Here is a 21,157-nt window from a genome sequence, read left to right on the forward strand (position 1 = left end):
GTGGAGTCTGTGCCATGCTCTGAATAATGCTGGAGTAGGGGGTCAGGTCTTCAGCTGCCATCCTTGTAAGTTGATAGTGGGACAGGGTTTCGCAGTAGGCTTGGAATGAACCTTCAGTATATAGAGAGCTGCCATCTTGCTACCCATCAAGCACCAGGCACCACATCTCACTACTGTCACAAAGTCAGTCCAAGTGTGTCTACTGGCCCGAGCCAGGGCATCAATCCAGATGTTGATCTAGACTCTGTACCATGTTACCTGGGAGGAGATCTTCCTGGTAATGTGCTGTCCTTTGCCTGGGCATGTGAATGTCTATTGGGGTGAACAAGTGGTGCATGATGGATGAAAAGCTGGGTATCAGACTTCTGAGATATTCTTAATTCCCCTCTTTATGAACATAACTTTGATAAATTCCTTCTAATGAGCCCGTCCCACTTAGGCGATTTTTTTGGCGACTGTCATAGTCGTAGCGGGTCGCTGAAAAAACGGTGACTGGACCCCCCCCATGACAATGTCTACAACAACCTACCACCCAGTCGACGTCCAGCTATAGCAAGCTACCGACAACCGGCGACCCATTAGGACGTCCACCTACAACCACCTACGACCACCTACGCCCACCCGCGGCAAGGTAAGATAATTCAGTCACTGGTATCTGTCGCCGGTTGACGTATGTAGTCACCAATGGAATGCTACAATTCTTTGGGAGACAACTCATGACCATGTGGCGACAGCCTAGTTGCCTGTAGTCGTCTAAAAAACTGCCTAAGTGGGACAGGCCCCTAAGTATCTTAAATAAATCTAAAAAGTTGATGGAAAGGAATGCGTCATTTGTGCTGTCCTTTGCCCCGAATACATCCATGGCAACTTTGGTACCCCATCAAGCTAGTTCATTTTCCCCACATCGGGCCCATATTTATATCCATATTCATGTCCAAATATCATTTGAATGTTATTATTGTACGTGGAACTACTTCGTCTGAAGAAAGGTCTCGACCCAAAACGTCACCATTCCTTCTCTCCAGAGATGCTGCTTGTCCCGTTGAGTTACTCCAGCTTTTTGTGTTTATCCTTGGTTTAAACCAGCATCTGCAGTTCCTTCTTATACATACTTCCTCTGACAGCTCATTCCATATCCCCACCACCCTCTGCGTGAAAAAGTTGCCCCTTAGGTTCCTATTAAATCTTTGACCTCTCACCTTAAGATCTGATGCATTCTCTATCACTGTTCCTGAGATTTTACAGTAGAATTACTTTCTGAAGTTATTGTGAATGAACACGAGTGGGCCCATTCATTGTTGGGTCCTTCACACAAACTATCAGTCAATGTCAATTGTTGGATGGAATCTTTCCAACCAAATTTCAAGTTTCATATTGGGCTAATACTTCCATTTGTGGACAAAGGTTAGTTGTACAATGATCATGAAGGTAAGTGAGGTAATCTTACTTTGAACGATCAACTTGCTGAGAATACTTTGTCCATCTTCCGATACCTCGCACTCCTTAGTGGTCAGCAGTTTATTGGCAGAACCCAGCTTTTCTATATGGGAAAGCCAGAGTATGAACCACATGGAGGACAGGAAACCAAGCAACAAGTTGCACAAATGACTAGCGGGCTACATCAGGCCAATACACACGGCAGCTCCGAATCACCTCCTGCTCACTATATATTGTCTAATTAATGCTATAAAGTTGAGGTAAAATGTGAGGCACAATTCTCCTTTAGATCTCACATTCTTTCTGATACGTTTTAACATTGTCAATGTGCCAGATATTTTCTCCTATTAATTCGTTCAACATCCTCCAATTTAGTAGAATAAACCACATTACTGTTTGGACTCCAAAGCACAGCAGGAAGGCTAGTCTGGTTCAAATGTACAGTTCAAGGGTAACATAATGTTGAACTGGAATACTCCATTATCCCCTTATGGTGTCATTTCTTGATAGTATTAATGCATTTTTGAATATGAATAATTTTTATATAACTACCCATCTTAAATATTTTGATTGCATTGGTTGAAATCTTTATCCTGGTGAATGGTTTGAAGTGATATCAGAATACATCTGCCTGCAGTTTCGGGTCATGAACACAGTCTTGGCAAGACCTGCAATCTTACCTCTGAGATCACGGTTGAAGTCGTGAAGCCGCCGAATCTCTCCCTCCATTTTGTTTCTCATTGTTTTTTCCAGTATCTCACGTTTGGATGATGCTTTCATGAGGTTGTCATAGGCTTCAGAAATTCTCTGGATCTCTCTCTCCAACTGCAGAATAATCACAGGTTGGCGGATGAGTGAAAGGCACCAAAAGGGGGCATTACCTAGGGTGAAGACAACTCCGCTAACATAACGGAAGGCGAGTGAACAGGCAGGTATTTATGTTGCTAGTGCAGCTGAGTTTCTGATCAATGGTGGCCAAGTATGTTGATGGTATCTGACCTATAATGATGATAAGGCCACTGAAAGTCATGCATTGGTGGTTAAGGCTCTTGTTGGAAATAGTCATTGTCTGGAACTTTTCTGGTGTGTTACCTGCAACTTCAAGTTATGATGGAGCAACTGAAGATGGTTGCGTTTTAGACACTGCCCTGAGGAACCTCTGCACTGATATTCTGCAGACAGGAAACCAGAATGAATGGTGACACCACCGAGTGTGTCATTTTCAACAGTGACCAACACTGGCATTCCCTAAAACTCACTGACAACAGTGATCAATAGAAGCTCCATGATCATGACTATGAATGTGGTGGATGTTTATGTTAACTTTTATGTAGTTGTGTGTCTTGTTGCATTTTCTTTTAGTATGGCTGTAGGTTAATTTGAATTTCACTGTACCTTAATTGGTACGTGACAATAAACTGACCTTGAAACCTTGAAGATCAGATGTCTCAGCAGATCAAGGATAAAAACTGGATGCTGGTGCCTGAGTTACTTACAGGCTTTTGCCGGGTCCTGTCTTGAGGCTGATAAACCAGCAATCTCCGCAATCTCCATGGGATCCCATACATTCCCCAGAGGGAAAGTACATCCACAACGTTGGTTTCATAAGCATCCCCATTCTAACTTATCACGGGCAAAGTCTCTTTGCACCCAGTTGGGGCGCGATTGAAAGAGGCTCATTCATATGAGTAATAATACATGATGGATCCCACTTCAAGTGTAGAGTCATAAAGCATGCAAACAGCCCCTCAGCCCAACTTGCATACGTCAACCAAGATGCCCCATCTACACTAGTCCCACGTTTGGCCCATATCCCTCTAAACCTTTCCTATCCATGTACTTGTCCAAATATTTTTTCAATGTTGTTATTGTACCTGCCTCAACTACCTCCTCTGGCAGCTCGTTCTATATTCCTACTACCCTCTCTGTGCGAGTTGCCCCTCAGGTTCCTATTAAATCTTTTCCCATAACTTTATGACTTCTGGTTCTTGATTCCCCTACTCTGGGCGAAAGACTGAATCTTCCCTATCATTATCTTATACACCTCTATAAGATTACCCCTCATCCTCCTGAGCTCCAAGGAATAAAGTCCTAGCCTGCCTATCGCTCAGACCCTCAAGTCCTGGCAACATTCTCGTAAAATAACCAGGGTTGGAAAGCAAGCTTAGGTTAGAGCATGGAAACAGACCCTTCAGCTCACCGACTATACACTGACCATCCATCGATCACCCATTCACACTAGTTCAACGTTATCTCACTTTTCCAGTCTTAACACTCCGGCAACAATTTACAGAGGCCAATTAACCTCAAGCCTGCACTTATTTGGGAGGTGGGGAAAATTGAAGCACCCGGAAGAAACTATTGCTTGTCTTGAAATTGTTAACTTTTTAGCAATGTTTAGCAATGATCTTACACCTGCATTTTACTAACACCGCATTCAGGCTTTGGAAAATGACAGCATATGTTATATTAAAAAAAAATTAAAAAAAGATCAGTAGAATTGAGAGGTCACAATCCATCATCAATAAAACTTAATGTTCTCAAATCCCGGACTGACTTGTAAATTGTAACAATTTGCTACAGTGATTCACTGGGTTGCACACACAGTCGACCTCTGCAGTGCAACTGAAAACGTATTGATCTGGTTGGATCTTCAGCAGACATCATTCCAAAGATGTTAGTTGAATTTTTAGGCTTCACACCACCAACGTCTCAGCAACGTTCATTAGTGAACCATTGTAGCTGAAGCCAAACAACTGTAGTTCAAAGTTGTCAGCATGAGAGGAGTTTATGGTCATGGTAATCATATTTATTATAGACAGGAGATAGTGAATCAGCTCAAACTATTTTACCTGAGCTAGTGTATTTTGTTTATCAGCCACAATGTCTATCAATCCAAGATACAATGGAAATCTTCCGGGGAGTAATAGTCTGATAAATTTTGGGACAATATTCTGCAAAGTTTCTTCAAAGACTTGCAGAATATTGCCAATCACTGATTTTGTGAGCTGCTTGCTCTCTTGTCCTCTGCTCTGTTCACTGACTGGTCTCAGGGTAAATTCCTGTGTGAAAACTAATGACTGGCTCACAGCTGGAGAGGTTCCTCCCTGGTGATTGCACACATTCCATCCCAATTCCATGTAAGCGTTGTAACAAGGTGTTGCTAAATCTGACCTCACCTTTGCAGAATGTATAAGTTAATGCATCCTTGAAATGAACTGACTTCTCTCACCACCAACCGCACAAAACAAAAAACAATTGTTTTTTATTAAGCAATTTAGTAGAAATGGAGCGATATATGGATTACAATGTTGATCCTCAAAGTGAGGGAGATATTATTAGAGAGACCCAACCAGCTAAAAGCTTGAAGAGCATTCCTTTCATCAATGGATATTGGCTAACACATTGGACTTAATCAAATTAAATATTTACCAGATAACATCACCCCAGTCACAGCAGTGAAATACATCACAGGTCATAAAAACGAGGAATATTTCACAGTGTGGGAAAAAAAAACAGACAGGGCATGTGATTGAAAAATGTGATGGTCAGTTATTTGTGGTGCTGGTGGTTCATGTAGGTGTGCAAGCACTAGACACGACAGTGACGTCCAACCAGACCTTACAAGGATGAGTTATCAAGTGTGTATCAAGCCTCAGTCCAGTTCACTTTCATAACCAGCAATTTATTTTACGTAAATGTGGCAAAATTGTGATAGGGAAATAACATAGTCTTCTGCCTAACAATATACTCTCTGCAATCAGCTTCAGTGTCAACGCACATAAAACTACATCTGGATAGCTATATGAATAGAAAAGGTTTAGACCTATGGGTCTAGTGCGCCAACTTGATTAGCAGTGACGAGGTGGGCTGAAGGGCCTGTTTTTCTGCTGCATGGCTCTGACTCCATCCCTATCTCGAAATGGCAAGATTGGAGACAACTGAAGCAGATCATCTATTAGGGTTGTGAGCCATCCACTGGTCACCCTCCACACTCAGTACTGGTCTAATGACAACAACACTGGGAAAAGCACACCCTTCCACCTTCCTCCTCAAGAGGCAAGATAATCTTTCTTTACATCAGCTCAAAACCGAGGTTAAAAGGAGCTGAGAAAATGCAGCACAACTATGGATAACTGAGCCAAAGAAATACAACCATTCATTGCCAGGAGCCAGTTCTCAGCATCAGCACTTTTCTCAGAAGATCCTCAATGTAAACTAGGATGAAGGTCACATTTTAATCACTGATCTGACAGAGGCCATCACCTTCGGTTCTGTGGTCATGATTATCCAGCATCAGCTGAAGTGGACTAGGGACCGAGTGTGTGGGCCAGATACACATTCATCAGGAGAGATGGTGCATACTCAATTCCCCAATGGAGAAAGGGATTGTGGAAATAATCAGAAAGGTGGTGTCGTCAGACGGCAAAGAACAGAGAAGTAAAATAACGCAGCACAAGAACTGGCCCTTCGGCCCACATGTGCTGAACATGACGCCAACGTTATCATTTCTCCACCGCCATATAACCCATATTCCTCCTTTCCCAGCATCGCGACTGCTGCAGGAACTGTCGAATTTCTCAGGGGCTCAATGCAATTATGCGTTTCATCCAACATTTCTTCTTACCTTCTGGATTTTGATGGCTTTTTCAGTGTGGCCCTCTAGCTCTTTCCTTAGGTTTTCATTTTCTTTAAGCAACATCTCGACCATTTGCTGGGCACGGTTTATCAGTGCCACGTGATCCACTGGCACAAACTGGCAGCTGTCATGCGGCGCCCCAGTGACCACTACCACCTCCATTTGCGGAGAGGAGAGGAGATGCTGTCTCTGCTGCTGGGCAGGATGTAATGCTTCAGCTTGAGTCACCCTGAGCAAAACAATGACACAAACACACCAGACGTCACATCACGATAGCTTCAGTCCTCTGGAATGTAGCCTTGCTCTCTGTAGTCACAGTCTCTTTGTTTGCTTCAGTATTTAGCTCTGGGCTTTTGACTTTTAAATTACCTCCAGCTCAGCTACAAAGATTTAATTTGAAAGGGAAGCTTTGGCAGAATTAAAATACTGAACTGCATTCTTTAAATATTGGTGGTGGTGAAACTCAGTGCATAGGAATCTGACGTGGAGTTGCCAAATTGTATGTAAATTTGACATACTATATCATTGGTGAGAAAGGACAACAAACAACCTGTAATGTAGCAGACATCCCTATTCTGATAAATCGGGAACCATTAGCCGCATTAGCAATATCTCTTTAAAATATATTTGGACAGGTACATGGATAGGAAAGGTTTAGAAGGCTATGTGCCAAACATGGGCAGGTAGGGACTAGTGTACATGGAGCATCTTGATCAGCATGGGTAAGTTGGGCCAAAGGGCTTGTTCCATGCTGTATGACTATGATTCTATCAATAATTTTGCCAAGATTTCTTAACAGTTTGCAAATTTAAAGCAATTTATTAACAAGAAGATTATGTACACAAACTCTTTCAAAGATAAAGCAGAGTTCACAAGTACAGGACATTCTTTTGCAAAATGAAATCAAGCAAGAGGATCATTCTGTCCCAGCCTTTGATATCTTCCGATTGTGGCTGATGTAAAAACTGTGCCTTCAGAGGTTAGGTTCTTGTCCGCTCTGAAGTGGACTAACCTCTTGCCATGCCCTTCCTGTCACAGCACTTCACCATCACAAATTACATCTAACCTTCTGGGAGAAGTTGAGCCTTCCCTTGTTGATCATTCGAATTATTTCAGGTCTAATCTCCTGCAATGTACATTTTTAGTTGTTTCTTTCTCCCCCTGGTCACGAGTCTTCCCCTAGTCCTACTCCAATCCTCCCCCACTCCTTTGTCCTACGAGATGAACCTTAGATCATGTCCCTCTGACCAAAAGTTTGATCCTGTCCTAATATCTCCTACTCTTACTGTTGTATTTTATCATACTTCTGTTTCATACGATACCTTTAATTTAAAAAATTATGTTAATCCTATTTTATTCCCTCCGCATTCCCATGAATTTCTCCTAGATTTTGCCGCACATCAACAAACTAAGAGCAATTTACAGTAACCAATTGCATTTTTGAGATGTCTTATTCACAGACATCGATCAAAATAGTGTCTAGGGGAAGAATATAACTCCTTAAAGATCATAATGGCAATATTTGTGCAGAGCCATAAGAGATGGGGGAGATATTAAATGAATACTTTTCATCTGTTTTTACTGAGAAGATCATGGAATTTAAGGAATTGAGGCATAGGAGTTCTTTGTCTTAGATTTGAAAAATTACCAAGAGAGGATATCTTTGTGGTTTTTAAGCACTTTAAGGTGGATAAATCACTAAATCACTAGACATCACTAAGTATATCCTTGAACCATTTGGGAAGCTGGGGAGGAAATTATGAAGCTCCTTAGATATTTAGAACATAGCACAGTACAGCATATAGACAGGTTCTCCCACAATCTGCCGAACATGATGCCAAGAGCATCATGGATTTACCTGCACAGAACCCATATCCTTCCATTCCCTGCATATCAATATGCCTATTCAAAATACTTTGCAACGTCACTAACATATCTGCTTCAACGACCACTCCGGCAGGAAGATCCAGGTACTCACCACCATCTGTTTCAAAAAACGTGCCCAGCACAACTCCTTTAAACTTATCCCTTTCACCTTAAAGTTATGCCCTCTGGTATTTGATTTGTCCATCCTGGAAGTATTCGGACTGTCTACTCTCTTACAATGTTCCACTCTCAACACACTAAGGTACTACAGAGTTTGGGAGGTGAGAGGAAACTGGAGCACCCAGAGGAAACCCGTGTGGTCCCAGTGAGAATGTGCGAACTCCACAGACAGCACCCAAAGTCAGGATCAAACCCACGTCTCTGGCACTGCGAGGCTGCAGCTCTACCAGTTACACCACTGAGGGCAGGGCAGTGAACGTTGTCTATATGGAAGTTAGCAAGGCCACAAATTCTTGTATGCTAGGCCAATCTGGAAAATTAGAATGCATGGAATCCAAGGTGAGCTAGCCAGTTGGATTCTAAAACTGGCTTGGAGGAAGGAGCCAAAAGAATCGTTGTGGAGGGTTGTTTTTATGCTTGGAGGCTTATGAGCAGTGGAGTAATGCAGAGGTCAGTGCTGGATTTACTGTTGTTTATCATCTATGTTAATGCCTTGGATGACAATGTTGTTAACATTGATAGCAAATTTGCAGATTACACAAAAATTGGTGGTATGCGTGGACAGTGAGGAAGGATATCAATTGGTGCGGTGGGCAATGGAATTCAACTCTAATGTTCACCAGGATGTTACCTGGGCTTGAGTTATCGGAAGAGGTAGAATAGGCTGGGACTTTTTTTCTTTGGAATGTAGGAGGCTGAGGGGGTGACATTATTGGGGAGGTACAAGGTCATGAGGTTCATGGACAAAGCAAACGCTCACAGTTTTTCCCCAGGGTAGAGGATTCTAAAATTAGAGCATAGGCTGAAGTTAAGTAGGGAAAGATTTAGGAGGGACCTCAGGGGGGCAATTTTTTTCACTCCGAGGCTAATCTGTGCCTAGAATGAGATTCCAGAGGAAGTTATAGTAGCGGATTCAATTATGACTTTTAAAGACATTTGGACAGATATATGCATCGGACGGGTTGAGAGAGAGCCATGGACCAAATGCAGGTACATGGAACTAGCCCACTATCTTAACTTGGTCAGTATGGACACGATGGGCCAGAGACCTGCTTCCATGCTCTATGAGGGAGAAAATCCACAAGGTCACAGGAAGAACATGCAAAATCCCTACCTACAGCACCTGAGGTCAGGATTGAACACCATTTGCTGCAGATGTGAGGCAGCAGCTCCACCAGCTGTGTCCCCTGTCCCACCTGATGCTGTGTGCTTTGGGATATCTCATTACATTGGGGGCTCTATATAAATGGAACCTGTTATTGTTGATGTTATGTGGCTCCGTGTCTTTGATAAACTTTTGTGAAGCACTTTGAAACGCTTGTGACATTGGCATGGCTACATACATATAGGATGGCCCTGCACCCATCGACTGTATCTCAGCTGGGATTGTGGTTTTTTAGGTGCAACTCTGACATGTGGTGCGAGTGGTCAGAGAGCTGCAGAATAGGGGACAGGCTTTCATTTGCTCAACAGCAAGTTTCTCCAATAAACACAAAGCACATGAGGATTTACAAGGCTTGTGGATTTTTCCAGCATCTGATGGAGAAACCTAGCATCTCCTACACAACATCTTTTCCACCATCCCCCAAATCCAAGCATGGCTGGAGCCAGAGTTTTGGACAGGCCCCTAACACTAAAAGGCCAATTTGATCTTGCTGGACACCTACGAATACAAACGTTCCTTACGATATCTCTGGGTAGTAACCAGAGCTGGGGTCCTTCAGCTCACCTCTCTTCTGCAGGGCCATTCCTGATGGCCACTGAACCTACACTGAGGATCAAACCAGGGGGCTCAGTCATTGCATGACGCGATCCCTACCATCCCACCCCCTTAATGTTAGAAGAGGGGAGACTGAGCAGTAATGGCTCTTGCTGAGTGAACATTGTTGGCAGCATCCTTACCTGGGTGCTTGTCCCTGGGCATTGTAGCCACGCCTCTCTGCCCCATTCTGCATGCCAACAGACCACGGTGTGGAGGACTCTTCGTAGAACTGCTGGGTGGATGCGAGGCTGGGAGCTGCCTGCCTGGCAGTGGGATAGTATTCAGGGGGAGGGTCGCGGTGGTCCAGGGAATGGCAGTAGCCCTGGTACCCTGCAAGCACCACCGGCTGCTTCTGGTGTCTCGACAACTGGGGGAAGCTTTGCGAAGAGCTCATGGTGACGGGGACTTTGGCTCCATTCCTCTCCAGGGAAAGTTGCATTAGCCTTTCGCTGAGCGAGCGGACGTGCCCGTGTTTCAGCTCCTTGAGGCCATCGCCGTGGAGGTCTGGCTGGGTCCTGCCCGTGATCGGCTTCACCTCGGCTGGTGCGTGGCCGGTGACGGCGGCTGGGTAAGGGCCCACACCCGCTGCCTGCCATTGCCGGTGGCCGGCCAGCAACTGAGACTGAGCCTTGGCCTCCTCGTAGGATGGCAGCGGCTCCCCGTTGAGCTGCAGTTGGTGCAGGCGATGGCGTAGGTTCTCGGTGTGCGAGGGGTCGCCCTGGTGTTCCTGGCCCTGCGGCTCCTGGCGGGTGGAGTGCTGCACCATCTGGCACTCCTCCTGAGTGAGGCTCTCCAGGGAGGAGCGGGGACTATTGCACCCTCCCCTCATCGCCTGCTGCTGGATGGCCAGCAATGCCCGGGTGTCGGTCAGGTTGCCGTAGCGCAGCTGCTCCTGGATCAGCCGGTGGAGCACTGTTCCCGACGAGTCTTCCGCAGTCCGCATCCTGGCTCCAGCTATTGGGATGGCTCTGCAACACAACACAGCCAGTGAGGTCCACGGTCACCAGTATATCAGGTACGCGAGCCCCAGAACACCGACACCGGTACCGCGGGCCCAGAGTTCCCACACCGTTATACGGGCCCTGGAGAGCAGATACCGGTACACGCGCCCCGAGCACAGACTCCGCTACATGGACCCAGATCAGGTACAAGGGCTCCAGAGCACAGACGCTGGTATGTGAGCCCCAGAGCGCGGACTCCCGAGCATAGACCTTCCTGGTAAGAGTCCCGTCCCGTCCCGTCCCTCCCCTCCCCTCCCCTCCCACCAAGCAGGAATTGGCAGATACTAGAGGCCATAGATTTAAGGTCAGAGGGAGAAAGTTTAAAGGACTTGTGCGGACCAAGTAGGTTATAAAAGGGTGGCACAGTGGTGCAGTTACAGCTGCTGCATCACAGCGTCGGAGACTTGAGTTCAATCTGGAGTTTGGGATGCTGTCTAGGTGGAGCTTGCACGTTTTCCTTGTGACCACGTGGTACTCATCTTTCTTCCCATATCCAAAAGATTTGTGCGTTTGTATTAGAGGTTAATTGGCCTCAGTAAATTGCCCCTAGTGTCTTGGGATAACACAGACAGAATGAGAAAGTGGGATAACACAGAGCTAGTGTGATCATTGGTGCCTGGGAGGTGTTGCCAGGGGAGGTGGTGGAAGCAGATGTGAGAGCAATGTTGAAGACGCATACTGATGAACTTGCTGGGATGAAGGGATATGGACCATGTGAGGGCAGATGGGATAAATTTAGATCAGCGTGGTGTTCAGCACAGACATACAATGATATTGAGTTGTAGAGCCACACAGTATGGAAACAGGCCTTTGGCCCACCTTGTCGATGGCGCCCAAATTGTCATACCAAGCTAACCCCATTTGCCTGCATTTGGCCAATAGCTCTCTAATCCCTTCCTATCCACCCATCTGTCCAAAAATTTATTTTAAAAGTTGTAGTCGTTGCTGCTCCTCTAGCTTCCTTTGGAAGCTCATTCCAGATATGGGCTAACATCAGAGTGAAAAAAGTTGCTCCTGAGGTCCCTCTTAAATCCCTTCTCTCTCGTCTTAAACCTAAAACTGCTGGTTTTAGAGTCCTCTAACCTGGGAAGAAAAAGAGTATGATCGTTCACTTTATCCATGCCCCTCGTGATCTTACACATCTCAATAAAATCAACCCTCAGCCTCCTACGTTCCAAAGAAATAAAGAGTGCAGTTCCTGCACTGTACTCTCTTCTATGTTCTTTCTTCCAAGAATGTAACACATTTACAATTCAGTGACAAGTAGCATTTCACACTAGTTTCTTGAGCTTCCACCAACTAACACACTACACACCAGAACCTCCCTGGGAGTTGTCTCCCATGAGACTCCACCTCCGTGCATGGCTAGTTGCTTTATCATCATCAGATAATGGCACGAATTTGAGGAATGCTCGGCATGAAGTTGTGAGCATGAAGTGACTGGATAGTAAAGGAAAAGCTCAAGGAACTTGGCTGATGAGAGGCTGAGCAAACATTAGTCTGAATCTCAACCCTGCAGGAAATTCCAGCAATAAAGCGTGTAGAATGTGAACCACAGAGGGGACTTTTTTTTCTTACCCGTTTCAGTAATTAAAACAATCTGTATTTTATCCTAAAGTTATTTTTTTCTATTGTTAAGAAACTTTTCCTTCTAACAGCTTGTGTTGATTATTTCATGCGCTGCAGGCAGGATACGGGCCGCAAGCAACTGCAACACTTCAGGAGTGCAAATAACCTTGACTTTTGAAAGGACAAAGATAACATGGCAATTACTGAGGAATTCATTAGGAACGGGGCATTTCGGAATAAAGAGTGCCCAGAGTCGCCTGCATTTGTGGTTCTGATCTTCTTGTAAATTAACAACATTCGACGCTTCCTCTCTAATCTTAATTGCAAAAAGCACCAAACGTTTAACTGGATTCCAGGTGATTAACATTTCTAACCACTCGAATATGCATTGGTCGGGAAAAGTAATTGCTCCCGGAATACATTTGTTGGTAGAGAAATACAGATCTAAAGATAGTCAAGCCGATACACAAATCCCCCCCACTGCAAGGATAGAAACATTCCTTCCCCGTTGAGTCTTGATTATCCCTGAATAGGGTCACTGATAAAACACAACAGACTTAGAAAAGGAACTGCATTCCTGAAGGTTTCCAAAACAAAGGCTCATTCACCCACCTGAAGAATCTCAGGGCAAGCCACACATTCCACCGCAATGTGAAAACACCTCTCAGCCCACTGCTCCTGAACCCGATAACCTACCAACTAAACCCTCCAACGCCAGCCAAAAGTCGCATTCATGCACCGCCTAAATATCTTTGGATTCAAAATATGATGCATTCCACCAACATTCCCAAACTAGCACGCGGGGAAAAAAATATTCTTCCAATTAACACCTATAAAGATTATTAAAGAAGTCTTGAGCCTCGAGTACTCGGAGTGTAGTTGGTCACATCGTTTACAAAAAAAATACATTATTATTACATCCTTCCGTGAGTTTTCTTTGAAGACCCATTATAGACAATAGATGCAATAGGCCTTTCGGCCCTTCGAGCCAGCACCGCCATTTACTGTGATCATGGCTGATCATCCCCAATCAGTACCCCGATATCCTGATCTTCTGCAACTCTTAACTAACAACCAGTGAAGACCCCTTATCATGTGTAACTTTAACAGTTACAATGAGAATATCTAATCTATAAAACTAATTTGTAATTCATCTGCAATCTTCGCCAATCCGCTAATATTTCACACCGAACGACGCTGATGGGTTTTTTTTAAATAAAGTATGACCAGTAGGTGCGAATATTCACGTTGTAATACAATGTTGACAAAATTAATATTCTATCATTTGGAATCTTTCTATAGCACGGAATGATATTTAGAATCTGCAATTTTAAGTGCGGTTGAATATTTCGGGATCGAGGATCGCTTTCAGTTTGCGATCTTCACCACCGCGCTCAATAATTCCTGCCGCCGCTGCTTTCTGCTGGCACATTCTTGTCGGCTGACATCATTTACCAGTGTGGAGAAACGCAGGCACCAGAATACGCGGGGGAAGAGACACAGAAAGAGGAATAATCCCGCACACAAAACCCTCTAAACAGCAGTAATAAAGTCAACCCGCACCGAATTACCCGAAGGAATTCTGTATCCGAACCCCGAGGAATATTTATACGAGTTTTAACACTTCCCCCGCAAGTACAGTCTTACATGAAATGGAGTTCCCGGGCAGTGTTAAAATGCGGGACTCTGTCCCAAGGCTAAGTCCGACCAGAGTACCGAAGAGAAAGATATAACTCACCTTGTGGTTTCAGGCAGCGACGGTCGAGTTGAGGACGGAGCGCCAGTGTGCCTGCGAGCTGTAGAATGGCTGCGTCCCGCGGTGCGCCAGCGAGCCAGGCAGCGGCTGGAATGCCAGGAATGCGGGAGCTACGTGTTCCTCAGTCTATCAAAGCCGCCAGCCGGGGCCGGCCGACTCACAGCCTTTGGGGCTAAACCTGCAGGGGGCACAGCTGGGCACACATCGCGGACCACAGCCCCCCGGCAGAAGCAGTGGCGAATCAAGGACAGTGGGTCTCGATGGCTGCGTGGCTCCGGCAACAGTGATAGAGCCATTCAAAGGTGGCAGCTGGCCATCTCACCAAGGTATACCGAAGCCTCGCCGAATGTGAGACCATGCTGGTGGGGCGCAATGGTCTTGCTCTCTCTCTGTGTGCTTGCCTCGACTTTCATTCAAAGTGGAATATTCTGCGTGACTCGCTGCGGAGAGACTGGACATTTGTACAAACGTTGATAACCGGGGCAGCGTTTGTGGAACTCCGCTGAAGGTTGCAAAACCCATTGGCTTTAGTGCAGATGCACCTGTCCTCCGACTTCAAGATTAACTCTGTGAGAGAATATTATTTCCAAACCCAAGACATTTGATATGATAACTGACGAGTTCAATATAGAAATGCTCCTGGCAAAATGAAAGTGTAACTTCCCGAACCAATGCCCCTCTCGCCTGAACTGTGATCTGAATCCTACCGTGGGTTTCACGCCGTCACAATCAAATGACAGCCATGATTGAATGGAGTAGTAGACTTGATGGGCCGAATGGCTTACTTCTGCTCCTATCACTTATGATCTTATGAAATCACCCACAACATCCCACACATCTGAGACAAAGATGCACTGCTCTGAGTGGTCCATCTGAGTCTTTTGATCAGCCTCTCTGCCATTAGACAATAGACAATAGGTGCAGGAGTAGGCCATTCGGCCCTTCGAACCAGCACCGCCATTCAATGTGATCATGGCTGATCATCCTCAATCAGTATCAGTACCCGTTCCTGCCTTCTCCCCAGATCCTCTGACTCCGCTATCTTTAAGAGCCCTATCTAGCTCTCTCGTGAAAGCATCCAGAGAACCTGCCTCCGCCGCCCTCTGAGGCAGAGAATTCCACAGATTCACAACTCAGTGTGAGAAAAAGTGTTTCCTCATCTCTATTCTAAATGGCTTACTCCTTATTCTTAAACTGTGGCCCCTGGTTCTGGGCTCCCCCAACATCGGGAACATGTTTCCTGCCTCGAGTGTGTCCAAACCCTTAACAATCTTATATGTTTCATCAAGATTCCCACTAATACTTCCAAACCCCAGAGCGTACAAGCCCAGTCAATCCATTCTCTCAGCATATGACAGTCCCGCCATCCCGGGAATTAACCTTGTAAATCTACGCTGCACTCCCTCAATTGCAAGAATGTCCTTCCTCAAATTAGGGGACTAAAACTGCACACAATACTCCAGATGTGGTCTCACTAGGGCTCTGTACAACTGTAGAAGGACCTCTTTACACCTATACTCGACTGCTCTTGTTATAAAGGCCAACATGCCATTAGCTTTCTTCATTGCCTGCTGTACCTGCATGTATGCTTTCATAGACTGATGAACAAGGACCCCCAGATCCCGTTTTCCCAACTTGACGCCAATTCACTGGGATTGGACTGCGTTCACTTAGTTCCATTGAAGCTCGTGGTGTTACTGATGTTGGGAGATTGGGGTTCTATAGTATTGGCAAAGGTTTGCCTACATGAGAGCTTCTAAACTGAAATGATACATGGGAGTTAATTACATAGGGCTTAGCTTCTGAGATTACAGAACTTCCCAACAAAACCTTTATGCTGGATGCACCAATTTTCAGTGGATCCCTTAAGGACCAGATATGGATGAGGGGATTGAAGGCTACGTGGCCAAATTTGCGGATGCTACGTAAATAGGTGAAAGGGCAGGTTTTGCAAAGAAAGCAGGGACTCTGCAGTAGGACTTGGACAGGTTTGGAGAGTGGGCAGAGAAATGGCAGATGGAATATAGTGTTACAAAGTGTGCAGTCATGCAGTTTGGCAATAGGAATAAAAGCATAGACTATTTTCTAAATGGGGAGAGAATCCAGAAATCAGAGGTGCAGAGAGATCTGTGAGTGCTGGTGCAGGATTCCCAAAAAGTTAAGCTGCAGGTCGAATCGGTAGTAAAGAAGGCAAATGCAATGCTTATTTCAAGAGGGTTAGAGTACAAAAACAGGGATGTAATGCTGAGACTATAAAGCGCCGGTCAGGCTGCGTTTGAAGTGTGAGCAATTTTGGTCATTATATCTGAGGAAGGATGTGTTGGCCCTGAAGCGGGTCCAGAGGAGGTTTACAAGAATGAACCCAGAATGAATGGGTTAACCTATGATGAATATTTGACGGTACTGGGCCTGTACTCGCTGGAGTTTAGAAGAATGAAGGAGGGGGGGGTTATTGAAATGTACCGAATAGTGAAAGGTTTGGATAGAGTGGGTGTGAAGAGGATGTTTTCTCAAGTGGGAGCATCTAGGACTAGAGGTCATAGCCTCAGAATTAAAGGACGTTCCTTTAGGAAGGAGATGAGAAGGAATTTCTTTAGTCAGAGAATGATGAATCTGTGGAATTATTCGCCACAGAAGGCAGTGGAGGTCATCAATTGATATTTTTAAAGCAGACCTAGATAGATTCTTGATTAGTATGGGTGTCAGGGGTTATGGGGATAAGGCAGGAGAATGGGGTTAGGAGGGAGAGATAGATCGACAACGATTGAATGGTGGAGCAGACTTGATGGGCCGAATGGTCTAATTCTGCTTCTATTACTTATGACCTTATGACCAGATTTAGATGATTATGCGCATGGTGGATTGTTTAGAGCAGGGATCTATAGGAAAAGAGAACCAGTGATTTTCACTTCACAGTTCCATCATCACAGTTTAAAGGCATGCAGTCTTTTATATCACACTTAACAAGACAAACAACAACTTGCATTTACATCATGCTTGAAGATAGTTCCCAACCTAAGGTGGTGCAGAGGGATATCTGCACCGCCTTATGAACCTTGCACTATGAACCTTGGCCATCATTGAGCAAACTAGTGCATATGCATAGAAACATGGAAAATTGGTGCAGGTGTAGGCCATTCGGCCCTTCGAGCCAGCACCGCCATTCAATATAATCATGGCTGACCATCCAAAATCAGTACCCCGTTCCTGCTTTCTCCCCATATTCATTGATTCTGTTAGCCCTAAGAGTTGTATCTAACTCTCTCTTGAATACATACTGTGAATTGACCTCCACTGCCTTATGTAGGATAGAATTCCACAGATTCACAACTCTGGGTGAAAAAGTTTGTCCTCATCTCAGTCCTAAATGGCCTACGCCTTATTCTTAAACTGTGACCCCCTGGTACTGGACTCCCCCAACATCGGGAACATTGTTCCTTCATCTAGCCTGTCCAATCCCTTAAGAATTTGATATGTTTCAATAAGATATCCTCTCATCCTTCTAAATTCCAGTGAATATAAACCCAGTCGATCCATTAATCAGGGTGCCAAAACTGGAGCAGCTCTGATATCTTGAAAGGTCATGGGGCTTGAAGGGGTGCAGTAGAAAGGACGCACCAGGTCAGTAAGGAATTTAAAATCAAGAATAAGAATTTAAAAATTGGGGCAATTGTGGCTTAGTGAGCACAATGGTATTGGTACAAAATGAAGCATGAGCAGGAGTTTCAAATAATCACGTTTATGCAGAAAGAATGGGTGCCAGAGTCTCATAGCACAGTGCAGAACTAATACATATAAACTTGCTCTATGATACAATAAAATCATGGTCAATCTATTACATCTCCACCACTCTCCCGCACTAACCCCTCTCTTAAAATTCCATTAACATCCAAAAGCTTTGTAATGTCTGTCTTGTGTGTACGCAACCCTCTCCAATAAAGAATTCCAAAGAGTCACTGCACTCTGGGTGTAAATACATTTTGGCTCATCTCTAACCTGAATGGCTGACTCCTTATTTTGAGAATGGCTGTGACCCCCATTTCTGGGCAGCCCAATAGGGGAAACATCAGCCCGACATCTACCCTGTAAAAATGTTGTACATTCCAATGTGAAGGAAGAAACTGCAGATGCTGGTTGAAACTGAAGATAGACACAAAAAGCCGAGTAACTCAGCGGGTCAGACGTCATCTCTGGAGAAAAGGAATAGGTGACATTTTCAGAAGAAGGGTCTCGACCCAAAATGTCACCTGTTCCATCTTTTTGTTTTTATCTTTTGTATTTTCCAATGATCATTCTTCTAGACTAAAGACTCATTAGTCTGGAAGAATGATCTTTAAAAGAGGGTACAGGATCTGACTTAACTTCTCCACGTGGGACAAGCCTGCCATCCCAAGAATCAAACTGCTGAGCGTTCACTGAACTCCCTCTTTTGCCAATGTATCCACCCACAGATAGGGACACCAGACCTTACATAATATGTTCACTAAGTTCAATTGTGTTCTCAACAGAGTTCGATATAATTGAAGCATGATGCCTCAACCCCTGTAATCAAATCCACTTTTAAGAATGGCCAATATATCATTTCCCTTTTCTATTCATTTGGTGTACCAAACATACATTTTCAAAGATGTGTGAACTCGAACACCCAGCAACCTATGTACACCAATATATTTTAATCTCTCACCATTGAAAATATTTCTGCCTTTCTATATTTCCTAATAAAATGGATGAGCTCACATTTTCTGCCTTGTATTCCAGCTGCAATGAATTCTCTCAATCACTCGGTCTGTGCATACTCACTCAAATCTCACTACATCCTTCCATTCTGGACGATCAGGACTGCAGACAAGTGTAGTCTCACAAATGTCTTATATAATAATAACATGATGACCCAACTCCTGTACTCAATGCCTTGACCTCAAAAGCCAATGCCTTCTTTGTCACCCTGTCCACCTGTGACTCCCTTTTCAAAGAAAATATTTCAAAAGATCAGGATTGATTAATCCTACACTTCCAAAACTTTTAACATTTAAGTCCATCTTCCCAGATTTTTCTCATCCTTTCTTCATCCAATGATGTAACTTTCTGTTAAAGTCTCCTATGTTAGTTTCACAAGCCTTATCACAGGCTGACATTGGCTTCAGGAAGAGGGTTCTTCCATGAGTGGTGAGTTTAGATTTTAAAGATACAGCGTGGAAACAGGCCCTTCGGCCCACCGAGTCCATGCCGACCACCGATCACCTGTAGTTCTATGTTATCCCACTTTTGCATCCTAAACACTAGGAGCAATTTACAGAAGCCAATTCACCTACAAACCTGCACGTCATTGGGATATAGGAAGAGACCAGAGCACCCAGAGAAAACCCATGCAGTCACACAGAGAATGTTTAAACTCCACACAGACAGAGCCCCAGGATCGAACCTGGGTCTCTGACATCGTGAGGCAGAAACTTTACCGTTGCACCACTGTGCCGTCCCACAGTGTTCGGGTTAGTGTCAGAGTCCACAAAGCCAGTGTCACGGATTGGGAATCTTTCAAAGGCCTGGACACAGGACATTACAGAAGATGGAAATGACCTACCTTCCTTCAGGTTTAGTCCTGCAAGGTGGAAGATACCTTTCTTTCTGCCTCCGTGGTTCAGTTCTACAAATGGAGGTTATAGATCGAAGTGTCAGTTTAAACTACAGATCAATGACACCATTGAGAGTACCAAAAGCCTTATAACTAAAAAAAATAATCTGTGGACCGAAACAAAGCAGCAACTGTGTTTCAGCTGTACTGTGCAGTTGACAAAACTTGCAAAAGATATGTTTTAAAAAGAATGTTAGGATTTTAAGGGACCATTTGGTCACATTTAATGTCCAAATATTTGCGTAATTGGACTATGCTGATTGCTGGGAGTGTGTTTGAGAGTTGGAGGAGCAGGCTGCCAGCTGGCAGCACACAGTCCTTGCGTGCAGCAGGTCCATTACCAAGAGAAGAGCTACCATTGTGCTGTCTAAACAAAGGCAGGGACATCTGTTCAGTTCAGATCAACCTCAGCACAAAGACAGGAATGTCAGAGCTATTTAACACAGAAGGAGAAAATAAAACGGCAGCCAGACGTGCCTTCATTTAAATCCACGTGTGGCAGCCTGGGCAGGGGCAGAGAAGGCTAGGAATGTTATTCAATGGGGTTATTTATTTAGCCACTTTGCTTGCTAATTAAAGCAATTCCAAAGAGTGTTTTACTGCTTTCTCCTTTTATTTTAACCTGACTGACACTGAATGGCCCTTTTTTACATGCTGTCAATCTCTCTGTACAATAGGATGAGAGGGGGGGGGGGGGGTTGAACAGTTGGCAAATGGCTGAAATTAAATCGCCTTCCTTCCACCACTGGTTCATAAACATGTTCCAGCTTTTCCTGATTTTTGTTCAGCTTTTCTTACTTTTGCCATTCATGGGCTAACTTAAAGCTGTAAATACTGGCAGGGTCCCTGGGCACTGTGACACAGCTGTCGCAAAGCATAAAGCTGCGGCCCTGGAAATTCAAAGTAAGCACGGGGAATGGTGGAGATATTCGTCAGGCTGGACAGCATCTGTGGAGTCAGTGGCAGGTTAATCACCCTTCATCAAACCTGGGAAATGTTAGCAAACAAACACGTTTTAAGTAGCAGAGACGGGGTGGAGAAAACAAAGGGCATATCTGTGAGAGGCTGGAGAGCAAGAGAGACTGAATGGTACAAGTGGTGGTGGTGCTGACTGAGGGAGGCTGGTGAAGCTGTTCATTCCAAAGGTGCTAGTAAAGGAGATGAATGTGAACAGGTGAGGCAAAAGTTATGTTAATGCCTCCCCTTCATCCTACCAATGACATTCTACCTACTCAACATGCATCAGGGGTGAAACTTCCAAGAACAGAATGAACAACTGACTACTCAGCATTGTGGAAAGGTTGCAGAGTGCGAG

At 44.7% G+C, this 21,157-nt stretch overlaps 1 protein-coding gene across 2 annotated transcripts in view; it reads right to left on the minus strand.

Annotated features, from left to right (window-relative positions):
• Positions 1–14,710, minus strand: part of amotl2a (angiomotin like 2a) — a 29,613-nt gene extending 14,903 nt beyond the window's left edge. Inside the window, exons 1-5 of one of the 2 annotated variants that reach the window (XM_055645894.1) lie at positions 14,193–14,710; positions 10,025–10,852; positions 6,065–6,305; positions 2,118–2,262; positions 1,448–1,540 (exon numbers count right to left, since the gene is read on the minus strand). In XM_055645894.1, the coding sequence (XP_055501869.1) occupies positions 1,448–1,540; positions 2,118–2,262; positions 6,065–6,305; positions 10,025–10,827 (1,282 nt within the window). In that variant the 5' untranslated portion in view covers positions 10,828–10,852; positions 14,193–14,710. Of the gene's footprint in view, positions 1–1,447; positions 1,541–2,117; positions 2,263–6,064; positions 6,306–10,024; positions 10,853–14,101; positions 14,124–14,192 lie in introns of those variants that run through there. The other variant, XM_055645895.1, reaches the window with a different exon arrangement.
• Between the last annotated feature and the right edge of the window lie 6,447 nt (positions 14,711–21,157).

This window comes from Leucoraja erinacea, chromosome 14 (genome assembly GCF_028641065.1).
Source record: "Leucoraja erinacea ecotype New England chromosome 14, Leri_hhj_1, whole genome shotgun sequence".
In the NCBI taxonomy this organism is placed as follows: domain Eukaryota; kingdom Metazoa; phylum Chordata; class Chondrichthyes; order Rajiformes; family Rajidae; genus Leucoraja; species Leucoraja erinaceus.